At 51.9% G+C, this 14,549-nt stretch overlaps 2 protein-coding genes across 4 annotated transcripts in view; one reads left to right on the forward strand and one right to left on the reverse strand.

Annotated features, from left to right (window-relative positions):
* The window catches only part of TRAF4 (TNF receptor associated factor 4), a 10,602-nt gene extending 7,974 nt beyond the window's left edge, over nucleotides 1-2,628 (forward strand). Inside the window, exons 3-8 of the mRNA XM_018076556.2 lie at nucleotides 226-277; nucleotides 586-690; nucleotides 766-927; nucleotides 1,250-1,411; nucleotides 1,485-1,640; nucleotides 1,996-2,628. Of these exons, the coding sequence (XP_017932045.1) occupies nucleotides 226-277; nucleotides 586-690; nucleotides 766-927; nucleotides 1,250-1,411; nucleotides 1,485-1,640; nucleotides 1,996-2,628 (1,270 nt within the window). The remainder of the gene's footprint in view (nucleotides 1-225; nucleotides 278-585; nucleotides 691-765; nucleotides 928-1,249; nucleotides 1,412-1,484; nucleotides 1,641-1,995) is intronic.
* A 6,116-nt stretch (nucleotides 2,629-8,744) lies between these two features.
* FAM222B (family with sequence similarity 222 member B) overlaps nucleotides 8,745-14,549 on the reverse strand; it is a 35,966-nt gene continuing 30,161 nt past the window's right edge. For 2 of the 3 annotated variants that reach the window (XM_018076759.2, XM_008930445.2), the window contains exon 2: nucleotides 8,745-12,953. In XM_018076759.2, the coding sequence (XP_017932248.2) occupies nucleotides 11,389-12,953 (1,565 nt within the window). In that variant the 3' untranslated portion in view covers nucleotides 8,745-11,388. Of the gene's footprint in view, nucleotides 12,954-14,068; nucleotides 14,192-14,549 lie in introns of those variants that run through there. The other variant, XR_001921163.1, reaches the window with a different exon arrangement.

Below are 14,549 nucleotides of genomic sequence, written 5' to 3' on the forward strand. Positions count from 1 at the left end.
GGGGTGTCTGGCCGTAGCATTTCCCAGCTCAGACAGATGGAGCAGGATTAGAGCTGCAGCTCCCCCAGGGTCGCGGCTGGATTTGGTAGGGGGTGAGCGCTCAGCGGTGGAGGGACAGTGCCAGTGTCCTGGGATGGGATGGCGGGGACCTGATGGGATATCGTGTCTGTGTCACTGGTGCTGTTCCCCATCCCTGAGTGATCCCGACACCTCTGTGTCTTGCAGCGAAGGTGTCTTCAAGTGCCCGGAGGACCAGCTGCCCCTGGACTACGCCAAGGTGAGCCTGGCACATGGATGGGTACCTCCCTCCAAGGTGACATCCCCGCCAAGGCGCCGTCCCAAGGCTCTACACAGCGCCTGGCACAGCCACGCCGGGCTGGCACAGGCACTCAGGCGGAAGCAAGAGCCCTTTGTGCTGCGGGGCCGGGGAGCGGAAACCCGCTCCCGACAAAGGGTGCTTGTTGCTGTGCCAGTGGGGGATCCGGCCCCGGGCTGAGTGCCCACGGCTCCCAGCCAGGCTGTGCTGGGGGTCTGTACGCCCATAGCCTGGTGCAGGAGGCTCAAGTCCCTGTGTTGCCCCCCCAGATCTACCCCGACCCGGAGCTGGAGGCGCAGGTGCTGAGCCTGGCCATCCGCTGCATCCACAGCGAGGAGGGCTGTCGCTGGAGCGGGCTCATCAAGCACCTCCAGGTAGGGGCCGGCAGGATGGGGTGAGGGTCGAGGTTCTGTCCCATGGCCCTCCTTCACCATCCCTATGCCCCACAGGCCCATCTCAGCACCTGTGGCTTCAATGTGATCCCCTGCCCCAACCGGTGCAGCGCCAAACTGAGCCGCCGCGACCTGCCCGAGCACGTCCAGCACGGCTGCCCCAAGCGCCGGGTCAAGTGCGAGTTCTGCGCCAGTGACTTCACTGGGGAGGCCTTTGAGGTGGGCAACAGGGGGGCACCATGCAGGGGGTGACACTATGGGAGACACAGCCATGGGGTTGGCCTGGCAGGAACACTGTGGGAAGCACAGCCTGGCCATGGGGGACACAGCCTTGTGAGGGAAACCATGGAGGATACAACCTGGACCTGGGGACAGAGCCTGGATGGGGGGCACATCATGAGTGTAACAGCCTTGTGGGGACATGGACATGTGGGCTCCTGGTCCCTGTGCCCCTGGCCATGGGGGCACCACATGGCCCCATCCCTGGCAGGGCTGGCTGGTGAGGGCAGACAGAGGGTGACGATGCTGTCATGGTCCCCAGGGCCACCAGGGCACGTGTCCCCAGGAGAGTGTGTACTGCGAGAACAAGTGTGGGGCCCGCATGATGCGGCGCCTGCTGTCCCAGCACGCCCTGGCTGAGTGCCCCAAGCGCACCCAGCCCTGCACCTACTGCTCCAAGGAGTTTGTCTTCGACACCATCCAGGTGAGATGGGGCCGATGGGGACCCTCACCCCACTGGCTCCCAGCCCTGGCTGACAGGCACTCTGCCTCCCCAGAACCACCAGTACCAGTGTCCCCGGTACCCTGTGCCGTGCCCCAACCAGTGTGGGACACCCAGCATCCCCCGGGAGGACGTGCCCACCCACCTCAAGGAGAGCTGCAACACTGCCATGCTGCTGTGCCCCTTCAAGGAGGCTGGCTGCAAGCACCGGGTGAGTGTGTCCCTGTGACCAACCTGCCCTGGGGGTTCATGGGGTGTCGTTCCCTACCATACTGTGCCTGTGCTCCACAACATCCCCACACCACTCCTGCCCTATCTGTCCCATTCCCCTGAGCTGGTTCTCTTCTGTCCATCCATGTGGCTCCATGATGTCCCCATCCTTGTCCTGCCTCACCTCGTGTCACTTTGCCACCCAAGTGTCCCCGTGCCATCCCAACCAGGTGTCCCTGAGCCACCCCTGTGTCCCTACAAATTCCTGCTCCAGCACCCCCATCTCCATGGCACCCTTCCCTCCTGTCTCGTGCCATCTCCCAGTGTCCCCGCTGACAATCCCACTGTCCCCACAGTGCCCCAAGCTGGCCATGGGTCGGCACCTGGAGGAGAGCACCAAGGCACACCTGGGCATGGTGTGTGCCCTGGTGAGCCGGCAGCGGCAGGAGATCCTGGAGCTGCGGCGTGACGTGGAGGAGCTGTCGGTGAGCAGCGACGGGACCCTCATCTGGAAGATCGCCGACTACGCCCGCAAGCTGCAGGAGGCCAAAGCCCGCAGCAACTACGAGTTCTTCAGCCCCCCCTTCTACACCCACAAGTACGGCTACAAGCTCCAGGTCTCGGCTTTCCTCAACGGCAACGGGAGCGGGGAGAGCAGCCACCTCTCCGTCTACATCCGTGTGCTGCCGGGAGAGTACGACAACCTGCTGGAGTGGCCCTTCTCCTACCGCGTCACCTTCTCCCTGCTGGACCAGAGCGACCCCTCGCTCTCCAAGCCCCAGCACATCACCGAGACCTTCCATCCCGATCCCAACTGGAAAAACTTCCAGAAGCCGGGAGCCTCACGCAGCTCCCTGGACGAGAGCACCCTGGGCTTCGGCTACCCCAAGTTCATCTCCCACGAGGACATCAGAAAACGGAACTACGTGCGGGATAATGCCATCTTCATCAAAGCCTCGGTGGAGATCCCCCAGAAGATCCTGGCCTGAGCCCTTGAGGGGGCACAGGATGTGAGTGGGGCGCCCACCCAGGGGTGCCCCAAGTGGTGCTGAGCCCCTGCCCGCAGTCAGTGCTCCCGGCTTGGGGACGCTGCTGTGGCGCAGTGGTGGCTCTCAGGATAGGCAGGGATGGGGCTGCTCCCATGTCCCTGCTGGGGCTGGGATGCACTGGCAGCCCCAGCTGCCCCCAGGGCAGCCCCTTCTCAGGTGCCCGGGGGTGCCGGGGGGCTGGGCCCCCCAAGCCTCTCACTGGGGCACCCAACAGCCCCTGCCAGCCTCACTGGGGACCCCCCAGGACCCCACTGCCCAGAGCCATATTTTGTAAGCTGGTGCTCCCCAGGTTGTTATTTATTTCCCCGAGCCGGGGCCGTTGCCCCCTTCCCACCTCTTTTTTTTTTCAATAAAGTTTTCTTGTATTTATTACGGCCGCCTGAACCTCCTTCCTCTGCCTTCCAGGATTGGGAAGGCAGGACCCCCATCCCCAGCACTGGGGTGCTCCCAGTGCAGCCGTGGGTGCAGGGGACAGGGAGGGCAGGGACTGGGCTGGGGGGCACAGAGGGGGGTAATCCCTGACCCACATCCCGGCAGCAGACGGGCTCAGATGGAGCCGGTTAATTCGGTAATCACCATCAGCGGGGATGTGCCGGGGGTGGGGGGGTCGCCAGCCCCGGGGTGCTGTTTACCTGCAGAGCCCACGCCCCCTCCCAGCACCACCAGCCCCTCGTTAGCCCTGGGGCAATTAAAGCCCCTGGAAAGGCCGGGATCCCCAGCAGGATGGGTGGGCAATGGGTGGGGGCACTAGGGTAGGCCTGGGGGGGTCTGGCTGGATCATGGCCCAGGTGCATGTCTCTGAAACCCCTCCAAATCACCCTGGCAACAATGGGGGGTCGCTGTCTCTGCAGGATAATCCCACAATTGCATTAGTGCAGCCCTGGCTTAACACAATTAGCCCCTCATTAGCTGCACCCCGCGGCCCTGGCTGGGCTGGGGGGGCAGCACTGACGGGTGTCCCCACACACTGTTATCCCCTTGGGAATGTCCCCTGGGCAGGTCCCAGCGCAATGTGACCCTGGGGAACTGGGCGATACTCCTGCCCATGCTGGTACCCAGTACCAGCCTGTACTGGTGCCCAGTTCTTGCCCATAGTGGTGCCCAGTATGAGCCCACACCACTGCCCAGTGCCAGCCCATAATGATGGGTGGTTCTTACCCATACTGGTGCCCAAACTGGTGCCTATAATCAGCCTGTATTGGTGCCCAGTGCCAGCCCAAACTGGTGCCCAGTGCCAACCCCTAATGATGGACAGTTCTCTCATAATGGTGCCCAAACTGGTGCCCAGTATCAGCCTGTACTGGTGTTCAGTGCCAGCCCATACTGGTGCCCAGTGCCCATACTGGTGCCAGCTCAAATTGATGGCCCATGCCAGCCTGTACTGGTGACCCATGCTAGCCTGTATTGGTGCCAAGTGCCAGACCAAACTGGTGACTATTGCCAGTCCTCCACCAGCCCATTCTGGTGACCAGTATCAGCCCATAGTTGTGCCCAGTGCCATCCCTGTATCAGTGTCCACTGCTGGGTGCCAGCTCAAACTGGTGCTCAATGCCAGCCCTTTCTGGTGCCCAGTATCAGCCTATATTGGTGTCCACTGCCAGCCAAAACTGGTGCCCAGTATCAGCCTATACTGGTGCCCGGTTCCAGCTCATCCCGGTGCCCAGTTCCAGCCCGTCACAGTGCCCAGTTCCAGCCCATCCCTGTGCCCAGCTCCAGCCCGTCTTAGTGCCCAGTATTAGCCTATACTGGTGCCCGGTTCCAGTTCATCCCAGTGCTCAGTTCCAGCCCGTCCCGGTGCCCCGTGTTCGGCTCGGTGGCTCCGCCGCGCGGTGAGTGCAGGAGCCGCTCCGGTACCGGAGGTTGCACCGCGGGGACCGAGCGATGAGCGAGGGGAAGGGAAGGGGAGGGGAGCATCGGTATGACATGGTGTTTATAGCGATTTATAGTCTTATAATGTATATTAATCATATACATTTTATTCTTATGTACATTATGCTTATATTTTATTTCATAGTTAACATATACATTTGATATATAATACGTTTAAAATATTTTAAAATGTTAATACTTTATGTATTATATTATACAATACCAGGTTAATATATTATATTAATATTATATAATAAATTACATATAACTATATAAATACAATGGCATTATAGAATATTTCAGTATTTATTATATAACTTTTATATTATATAAATTTTATTTATGTATTACATATAGTTTATATGTTTATTAGCATTTATTAAATCTTTGATACCATATTCATAAATTTTATTTAATTTTATTTTATATTTATATTTATATTTTGTGATTTATTACATTAATTTTATTTATATAATTTTTAATTGTGCATATATATATATATATACAGTCATCCACATTGTGCACACACAAGACTACAGGGTCTGCCCTGTCCCTTCCCTGCCAAGGCCACATGCAGGGTATCTGGGCAGCCCCTTGTGTCACACCATTTACCTTAAAATAAATAAAATAAAATCAAAATCCATGTATTATTTAGGAACTAAAAGTTCCAGCTGCCATAGGAAGCAACGCTGGAGGAAGCCTGGGCAGCAGCTCCTGGATTAGCTCAGGGAAAGCCCAGTGCCAGGAAGCCAAGGAAGACAAAATCAAACCCATTCCCACCTCATGGACCTACTTCCAACCCTCTGCTTTTTTGGGGGGGGTTTGATTTTTCCCTTTTCCTTCCATCTCCAGCCATAACTGTGGGATTTGCCTTTGGGTGCCGCTCTGGCAGCGCTGGCACAGACACGGGTGGGCACTGCACTCCAGCTCCACGTACCTGGGCACGTCTGGAAATGTCAGCCGGATCTTCGAGCACCTCTTAACCTTCAGGTGTTCCCAGGGAACGGGGGAGCGAATCCCCATCAAAGCCTGGGCTGCAGAGCGGGAGGAGGAGATGCTCTTAATGCTCAAGGAGGAGAGGAAGACAAATTGATTTGCTACTAAATTTAGCCTCATGTATCAAGTTTAAAATAAACTTCCTGGAAACTTGTTGGTTTGAAGGTTTATTCGGGAGGTATTTCAAAAGGTGCTCAAGCCAGAGAGGAAAACCATATTAAATACCCCAAATATCGAGGGAGACCCCACTTGGAGGGCAGGGGCTGGACTTTTGCTTGTCTAAGATCCCAACCACAGTGGAGATGCCCTTATCTAACTAACCATCAAATCCTTTTGACACCTTTGGGATGCAGACAGGGAGGATTTTTGGCAAAACCGCTTCATCTGCTCATGCCATGGAGCCTTGATTTGTGCTGATCCTTGAGGCCTCTTCACCAAGGCAGCAAAACCAGACATTGATACTGTATAGGGAGAAAAATGTGAGTCAAATTTGCTTTGAACATCCTTTATTAAAGACCGGCCCAGGCCCCCTCCCTCTCCAGCCCTTTGCCCCCCCAGGACTGAGGGGGTTTGAGGGCAGCGAAGGTTTACAAGGATTTACAGCAGTTTTTTGGTGCTATTTCACTTCAATTTCAGTGCATTTCTCAGGCTTGCAGCCACCCCAGCAGAGTCAATGGGCTGTACCCAATTGCTTTGAAATTAACTGAAACTAAGCAGATAAAATACTCCAGTAATTTCATTGCAATTCGGCTCTGCTGAGCACTGAGGAGCACCTGAAAGGCGGCTCTTGCTGGAATATGTCCAACACGTGCTCCTCCAGCTCAGACCCGAGGAGCTGACAGCAACATGACCCTTTCCTTTGGCTCCTCCACTCCTGGGACCCCCCCAGGACCGTACACTGAGTAGGACATTTTCCAGCTCTGATTTTTTTTTTGCAGCATCCACAGCATTGTTCCTTTCTAAACAGCCTCATCACGAGATGACGGAGCTGCTGGTGCTCGCCAAGAACATCGGGGTGTTGCCCAACTTGGGTCAAAATTTTTGGAATATTTGGCCCTAAAGAAGAAGTTTTAAAAGGCTGGATCTTACTTGAAGCCTCCAGCTCAGCTGTGGCTGTAGGTGAATCCTCAGCGGAAGCAGCAGCTGCTCACACCAAGTCCCTGTTGGCTCATTGTCCACAGATTTTTGCTCCAGTCAACAGGTCCAACTGGCTGCAGAGATGATGAGAAAGTCTCCTAAAAACTCCTTGCAGAAAAGATTCTTCCTGTTAGGGGGATGGATGAAGAAACCAGATACCGAAGAAACTCCAGGTCAAAGGAGAGGAGGATCCTGAAGCTCCAATGGATGGAGCAGCTGCTCTCAGCGTTCCTGGATGCTGGAGCAGGATGGGGCAGCATCTCTGGGCAAACAGTTCTTCCCAGATCAGTTTAGCTGGGCTAAGCTGACAGGTTTAGCCCAAATTCTGTGAAAAGCATGAGGGAACCAAATATCCATAATATCTGGGGAACACTGGGAACAGTGGGAAAAGTGTTAGTTTGGCATCAGAGGGATTTTGATGCTCAGGTTTGTGGCGAGTGCAGGAGATTGGGTTTGAGTTGTGTCCTGTGCAGATTAAATCAGATATATGATCATGGGAAAGGGAGGAAAAAAGCCCTCACAGCCTCTTTTCCAGAAGGGGTCTGCAAGTGCTAAAAACCCCCTTAAAATTTAGGGTTATGTAAATAATGAGTTTGTTTTACAAACTGTTCGATCAGCACTTGGCAGGGCAGTCGCTTCTAGCCCAGCTTTTGGAGCAGCCACACAAGACCTTTCCCACCACCAAAAAAAAAGCAGAACTTTGGGGTATGAGATAGCCTCAACTCTCACAGCCATCAAAAATATCCAAACTCACCTTTTAAGGACTTAATCCCCCTCCTCCACTCCTTCTCTTTTATTTTAATCATTATTTCAGCACCGTTCTGGCTCTGAGGTTCTTTCATCTCTTCTGTTGTCCCAGACCTTCCTGATGCTCTTATTAGACAGGGCAGCCAGGCTCTGCCTGATGCATTCCTATCCAAGAAACCCATGGAGATCCCTCCCCAGATTCCCTTTGGGACCCTGTGGCTCCAAGGCCATGCAAGCCCCACACACTCCCACTGCATAAAACCAGCAGAAGGGGCAGAGGGATCAGGTATTTCTTTTTTTTTTTTTTTTTTATTTTTTCTGTGGACAAAATAATAATAAAAAAATTCCTAGTTGATACCCATAGCACATAAGCAGCAGCATTTATCATCAGTCTGTGGTTTAATGAAATACAGCAGCAATTCCCAGTTCTCTCCAGGAAACATCTCTGTTTGGTTTCCACGGGAGCGGCCGAGGCCCCTGGAGACATCCCACATTGAAAGACTTTAAGAAAATTCACAAGTGTCTTTATAAAATGTTAACTTTGGGCTGTAACAAACTGGGCTTGAGAGCGAACAGCTTCAAAGCTTCTGCTCAAAACACAGGACATGGTGGAGGCAGAAGATTCCCCGTGGAAGGGTTCACACCATGTTCATGTTTATCCCTTCTAGGATCTATCTGATGTGCACCTCAATATTCCGAATCAGTGTGGGACTGGGAAGGAGAGGTGTCAGTGCTGAGGGAGGGTGAACATCTCAGGAAACACCTGAGCCTTCTCATTCCTCAGGGAGCAGAGCCACTGTCTGCAAGCACCCAGGATCCAGCAGGGCACAGAGCCTTCTGCTGGAGCCAGAGGTCAGGAAGGCACCCATGGATGGACAGATGGACAAGTGGAGCAGCGGTGTGAGCCCCAAAGGTTGGTGACCACCAGCATGGGGGTCCCAGGACAGCCCAGGGGAAGGTGCACCCCTGGCCTTATGGTTACTCTTAGTTCTGCTCTGGGCACAGCGTGAAATAAAACCATGGGAGGTTTCTCCACTTCAGGAGAGCACAGCACAGCTCTTACCACACACGGCACCACCAGCCTCTGCTGGTGCCTTCCTGACCCTGGTGAGTGCCAGTGACATGGCCAGACCCCCACATCCCCCTTTGCTCCCAATGTTGTACCCGGGAATGAGGCAGATCAGTGTTTGTTTCTCCTTAGGGATGCAGTGGGGAAGGAGGAGGATGGAGAGTCCATCAGCAACAAGGGCTGCTGCAGAGGTGAAAAGGGTTGGTTTAAAGAAAAATCTCACTCCCAGACCAATAGGAAAGGTTTCAGTATATTTTAATAGTAAAATGATTCTTATTTTTCAAGCAATGTCCCACCTGGATGAGTCTCAGCAGGATTTTTGCTTCCCGGTCCTGCTGCACCGGGGCAAAGCCTCGGAGGTCGTGGCTGTACCCGTGACTGCCCGTGCAGAACAGTCCCCAAAAACTCACAACGTGCTGCCAACACCAACAAACACTTCCCGGGCACCGCAACCACCACCACCACAGCACAGGACTCTGCTCAGGCTCTCGGGAGAAGAGCAGGAGTTAAAAATTAGCCTTTAATAACAGTCTGGGTTGAGATTTGGAGCAGGCTACAGAACAGAGGAGATGCCAAGGTTTTATTTAGTAAAAAGGTACGTACTCAGGTAGCAGAACACCTTACAGGGACTGAGTGGGCAGGGAGGGGTGAGGTCAGAGCACAGCCCTCGCTGGGTTTGGGGAAGGGACGGGGAAGACGACGGGGTGACTGTAAGGGAAGCAGCTTCAGACTCAAACTCTGGCTCCAACAGAATGGATTCAGAAAAATATTGCATGAAAAGCCTCAGGATTTTCTTTCTTTCATAGATGTATATTTACCAGTTTTCACAAAGACTGCAGGAATACGATTATAAACAATAAATTAGGACTTCATGTTGCTATCATTTGGCATAACACAATCAGGCAATTTTTCCTTTTTAAATATAAGGCAACACAAGCCAACACATAATTTAATCCGTCTTTAGTCAAATTGCTTAACTTTGCTAAGGAGTTACCACTAAAGAACGGGTTATAGTACACTTAAAAGAATTTAAATAATGACATGATATAAGTGTACTAACTTACGCAAGGAGTCAGAAACGTACTCTGCTAAGCTTTGAAACCTAAATATTTGTTACAGCCCAGGACTACACGTCTAAATTAAAAAAATACAAATAAATGTTTTCTAATTTTCCCATTTACGAAAAACTTTTAAGAATCTCTAGCCAACTATGACGTCACTTCAAAACTTGTTATTTTTTTTAATTTTTTTTTTTTTTTTAAATTTTGTATGATGTCTTTTAAGATTTTTAAACCATGCTCGTTAAGGAAAGTTCAAGGAGCAAATACTTAAGGCTTTGTTTTTCCAAGGGCTGTGAGGGAGGCCAGTGGATGGCAGAGGCCAGTGGGTTCACCCATACACAATGCTACTCAAACCCACACTACCAGGCGACATTCATACAGAAATATTACACTTAAAAGTTACAGTGTAGAGCAATATTTTTAGCCAGTGTACATAGAAAGAATCAATGCTTTTTTTTTTTTTAATTTTTTTTTTTGTTTTAATTTCCAAACTTGACTGTGATCATTATGTTCAAGTATTAGTCTCGTTAACAGAGATGAGGAATTTTCTACTTACAATAAATTCGGCTGTTAGAAAGGAAAGGGATGTTTTGGTACACTGAGGAGAACACAATGCTGAGGTTACCCAGTAGTTAGTGTCCTACAGTCACTCGACTAGTTGCTGGAAGTGATGTGGGAAAGGAACAGGAGGAGTTAGGCACCGAGACCCTGGGAAAAAGGGATGTTATAAATAGCTTCGCTAATTCCCAGAGAGGAGAATTGTTCCATTAAATCCGCTGGGGTGTTTTGATGGAAAGGAACACGGGACTGTTGGTCCCACAGTGGCTCGTGAGAGGAGCTTTGCTTCAAAATCAACCACCTCCCATCCCGCTGCCGCCATGGGGACAGGATGGAGCTGCACCTCCTCACCCTGACATTAATTCCAGCTCCCAGAGAAATGGCTGAACCCTTTTTGGAGTTGTCAGTGGGTCTGGACTCCCTTCACATCAGGACAGCCAGACTCCTAGCAGCGAGGGGTTCAGACAAGGTTAGCTTTGACACTGGAGAAGGGGAGTGGGGAGGGGAAACACGATGCAAAAGAAAGGCAGTTCCCTGTGGCAGCCTTGCTGCCTGTGTCCTTAACTCATCATTCCCCCTCCTCCACACCCTGTCCAGAAAACAAAAGTGTCAGAAAAATCTGCCAGAGACTTTTGACTTTGGACAAAGTCTAAATGATAAACATGGGCAAGAAACAGCTGGAAAGCTTCTTCCTATATTAATGCCTAAGTACATACCCCTAGCTGGCTCTTTTCAGATGTAGGCTCTTTTTCAATTACACAGGCCTCTAGACAGTGCAAATGGTCAACATTTAATGCATTAATGAAATGGGCTTTCGAGTTGAAAATAAGCCCTGCTCCCTGACAAAATTCTGTTGCTCTTAATCTTGGAGGAAATTGAGATGGAAATGGAAGCAGCTACACTACCTTGCTCTCACTGGAGCTGGTGAACAGATGCAACTGCGAAACCCTGCAGCAACTCAACCTCAGTCCAGCGAGGAGCTGCTCAGCAGAAGGCAAAAGCTGCACAAAGGGGATTCTGCGGTGAGGAAACAGCTGTGGCGTGAAGTAGTGTAATGAAATTCTTTGACACAAAAGGCATGTTAAATATTTGATGCATAAAGGAGAGAGAGATAACATGTAAGCAAAGCTCTTAAATATACAGTATGTCTTCTTCCAATGGTTACTATAATGATCACACAAGTTTGCAAGTTAAAAACGCCTTGCTTATTAATTAAAATTAAGACTAAAACCTATAATTTTTGTCTGTGAAAGTGACTGCAGCCTATCTATACCCTGGGTGTTGAATATGAAGATTTCGACTATCGGTTGGTTCAGGTGCTCGGTTCATGGGAGGCCGATGGACTTTTCCCAGCACGGCCATGCTCTGGTCTCGGAAGCAGGACTGCTGGAAGTCCCCGCTTAGGTAATCCATGGTCTGCATCACATTATTCTGGCTGGATGGGCCAGCTCCAGCTCTGTAATGAGTTCCTCCTGCACAATCCAGCGGTGCTCCCGCTGGCTGTCCCCCGTGGAAAGGCATGGCGAGGTCCTGGGACCCAGAGCTGTCACTGTTGGGCGTGGGTAGAATGTTATTCCAGATGGGCTGGAAATAGTGCCCATTGGTATATGGCAAGGGTCCCTGCAACCCGTTCACAGGCGGAGAAGGTGTAGGCTTCTCGATGGGGGGTTTCAAGCTGAAGGACTGGCCCATGCACAGTTCTTGAGGGTAGTTGGAAGTTTTGCCAGGAAAGCTCTGCCCTGCCATCTCTCTCTGAGGGTGCTTCCCTGCGAGTCCAGCAGGCCCAGCAGCATCCCCACACATTTGCTGCAGATGTGCAAGCTGGTGCTGGTTCCACGCGACCGATTTGATTTCGTTCTGGTAGGCGGGCGGCACCCTGTTAATATTCACCATGGGCACGTTAACAGAGGCAGGAGGAATAGCAGCAGCAGCATGATCGACAGGGTTTACTACACAGGAAGGCATGGGTGTAGGGACATTGTGAGTAGATACCCTGGTACTTGCATTGATAAGCAGGTTGCGACTTATAGGGCTGGGGTTTGCAATCTGTCCCTCACACACTGAGGTAGTGCTAATGCCAGCTCTGGCCTGGCAGAACTGGTTAATCTGGTGCACAATGCTGCTCAGGTCCGGTGGCTGGTTCTGCTGCAGGGTGGCAGCCATAGAGAGGGGAATGGTTGAGGTAGACACGGTCACATTCGGCGGCGCATCTGCATCCGGCATCTTTCTGCTTCCATGTAAACCCGGCTGCAGCAGAGGATTCGGGGGGTGCTGCAGAGTCTGGTGTGCCATGGTCTGAGGGTGCTGCAAGCCCTGCGGCTGCTGCATGTTCTGCGGGTGCGGCAGCGCCTGCGGGATCCCCTGAGGGTGCGGTAAGCTTTGTGGCTGTGGAATACCCTGAGGGTGCTGCGGGATGCCCTGGGGGTGCGGCAAAGTCTGTGCATGCTGGAGAGCCTGCTGGCGAGCAAGCGCCTGGGGGTGGGTTAAAGTGCTTGGTGCAACGTAGGGCGTGGAAGGGGGGTTCATCATCGCTTCCGGCAGCAGGCGCGTGCGTGTCCCGTCAAAGTCTTTGATAATTCCTTTTGCTGGAGATTTGACTATGGCCAGGAGGCCCGTTTTCGTGGTGGCCTGAGATGGGTAGGGACTGTACCTCTGGCCCGAAGTATCAAGTCCGTTCACAGTACGGCGTATGTGTTTCCTCTGGGGAACCTTGACGCTGTTTGGAAAAATTTTTATAGTCAGTGGATTGTTGGCAACCTTCTTAGCATAAGCATCCAATTCTGCTGGGGTAGGATACTGTGCAGATCTCATTTTCTGTGTAGTGTCCCCTGTGGAGAAAGGAAATTTGTCAATTCTGGTAAGCAAGGTATCAACCCCAGGGCAAGACAGTCACACAACAAGGGCAGAAAATCTCCAAGGAATCAAGAGGCAAGAAAACTTCATCTTCCCAGACCAGCGGGTCGCGTACCAGATACCTCATTCCCTTTATTACCTGGTGACCAACACAAGCCCCAGTTCAGCTTAAGGCAAGACCTGCCCAGGGGAGCAAAACAAAAACCAATGTTCTCATCAGAGTATGTGTACAGTTGGACAAAAACAGGTACATGCTACAAACATCAGATTGTATCCAGCTGAAATATTTCTCACAGCTTGTGGTGGTGGGCTGGTTTCTATTCCCTTAATTTAAGGTTGCCTCCCCACGGCTATTCAAGCCATTCTCAGTATTTTTACCGTGTGATTCAAAATCAGAAAGCTACAAATTAAATATGAACCCCCTGTAATCCCGAGGTGAGAACCAGACTGTGGTTGGCTGACCCTGGCTGGGCACCAGGTGCCCCCCAAAGCCGTTCTTTCATTCTCTTCCTCAGCTGGACAGGGAAGAGGAAACAGCAAAAGGCTTGTGGGTCAGGATAAAGACAGGGAGAGATCACTCACCAACTACTGTCATGAGCAAAACAGACGACTTGGGGAGAATTAGTTTAGTTTATTACCAATCAAGTAAGAGTAGGGTAATGAGAAATAAAACCAAATCCTAAAACCCCATCCCTCCACCCCTCCCTTCTTCCTGGGCTCAACTTCACTCCCAACTTTCTCCATCTCTGCGGTGCAGGGGGACAGGGAATGGTGGCTCCAGCGTGGGCTTCCCGTGGGGTTACAGCCTCCTTCAGGCATCCAGCTACTCCAGCATGGGGGTCTTCCATGGGCTGCAGATGGACCTCTACTCCCCTGTGGACCTCCATGGGCTGCAGGGGCAAACGTGCCTCACCATGGTCTTCCCCACAGGCTGCATGGGAATCTCTGCTCCTGCACCTGGAGCACCTCCTCCCCCTCCTTCTTCCGTGCCCTGGGGGTCTGCAGAGCTGTTCCTCTCACATATTCTCACTTCTCTCTCCAGCTGCAGTTGTGCAGGTTTTTCTCCCTTCTTAAATCTGTTATCCCAGAGCCTTGGCCAGCAGCAGGTCTGTCCTGGAGCCAGCTGGCACCGGCTCCTTTGGACATGGGGGAATTTTCTAAGCAGCTTCTCACAGAAGCCACTCCTGTAGTTCCCCATCACCAAAATCTTGCCCTGCAAACTCAACACACATCAAAGCTTCAGCTGAAGCCTCCATTTACACCCGAGTCCTTTCCTAGGTGCTGACATTGGAAAGCACTTTGAGTGTCTTGCTGTCTATTAGGAAGCCCTTGTTGGTCCAAGCTCAGCAAATGGAAGCAGGTTCATTAATTTATGGCTTGCAATTATTTCTTCAGCTGACTTTTCAGGGTGGCACCTTGCTAAGCACATGCCCATATCACATGGCAAAATGTGATTACCTCACAAGATTAAACTCATACTGCTCCCCAGACACAGACAAGAGGCTTCTGGAGACAGAGGGTGTGGTTTCACTTCCTCTGATTTACCAGACACCTACCTGGCCCATAAGCTC

This window comes from Manacus vitellinus, unplaced genomic scaffold (assembly GCF_001715985.3).
Source record: "Manacus vitellinus isolate BGI_N305 unplaced genomic scaffold, ASM171598v3 scaffold_32_pilon, whole genome shotgun sequence".
NCBI lineage: Eukaryota > Metazoa > Chordata > Aves > Passeriformes > Pipridae > Manacus > Manacus vitellinus.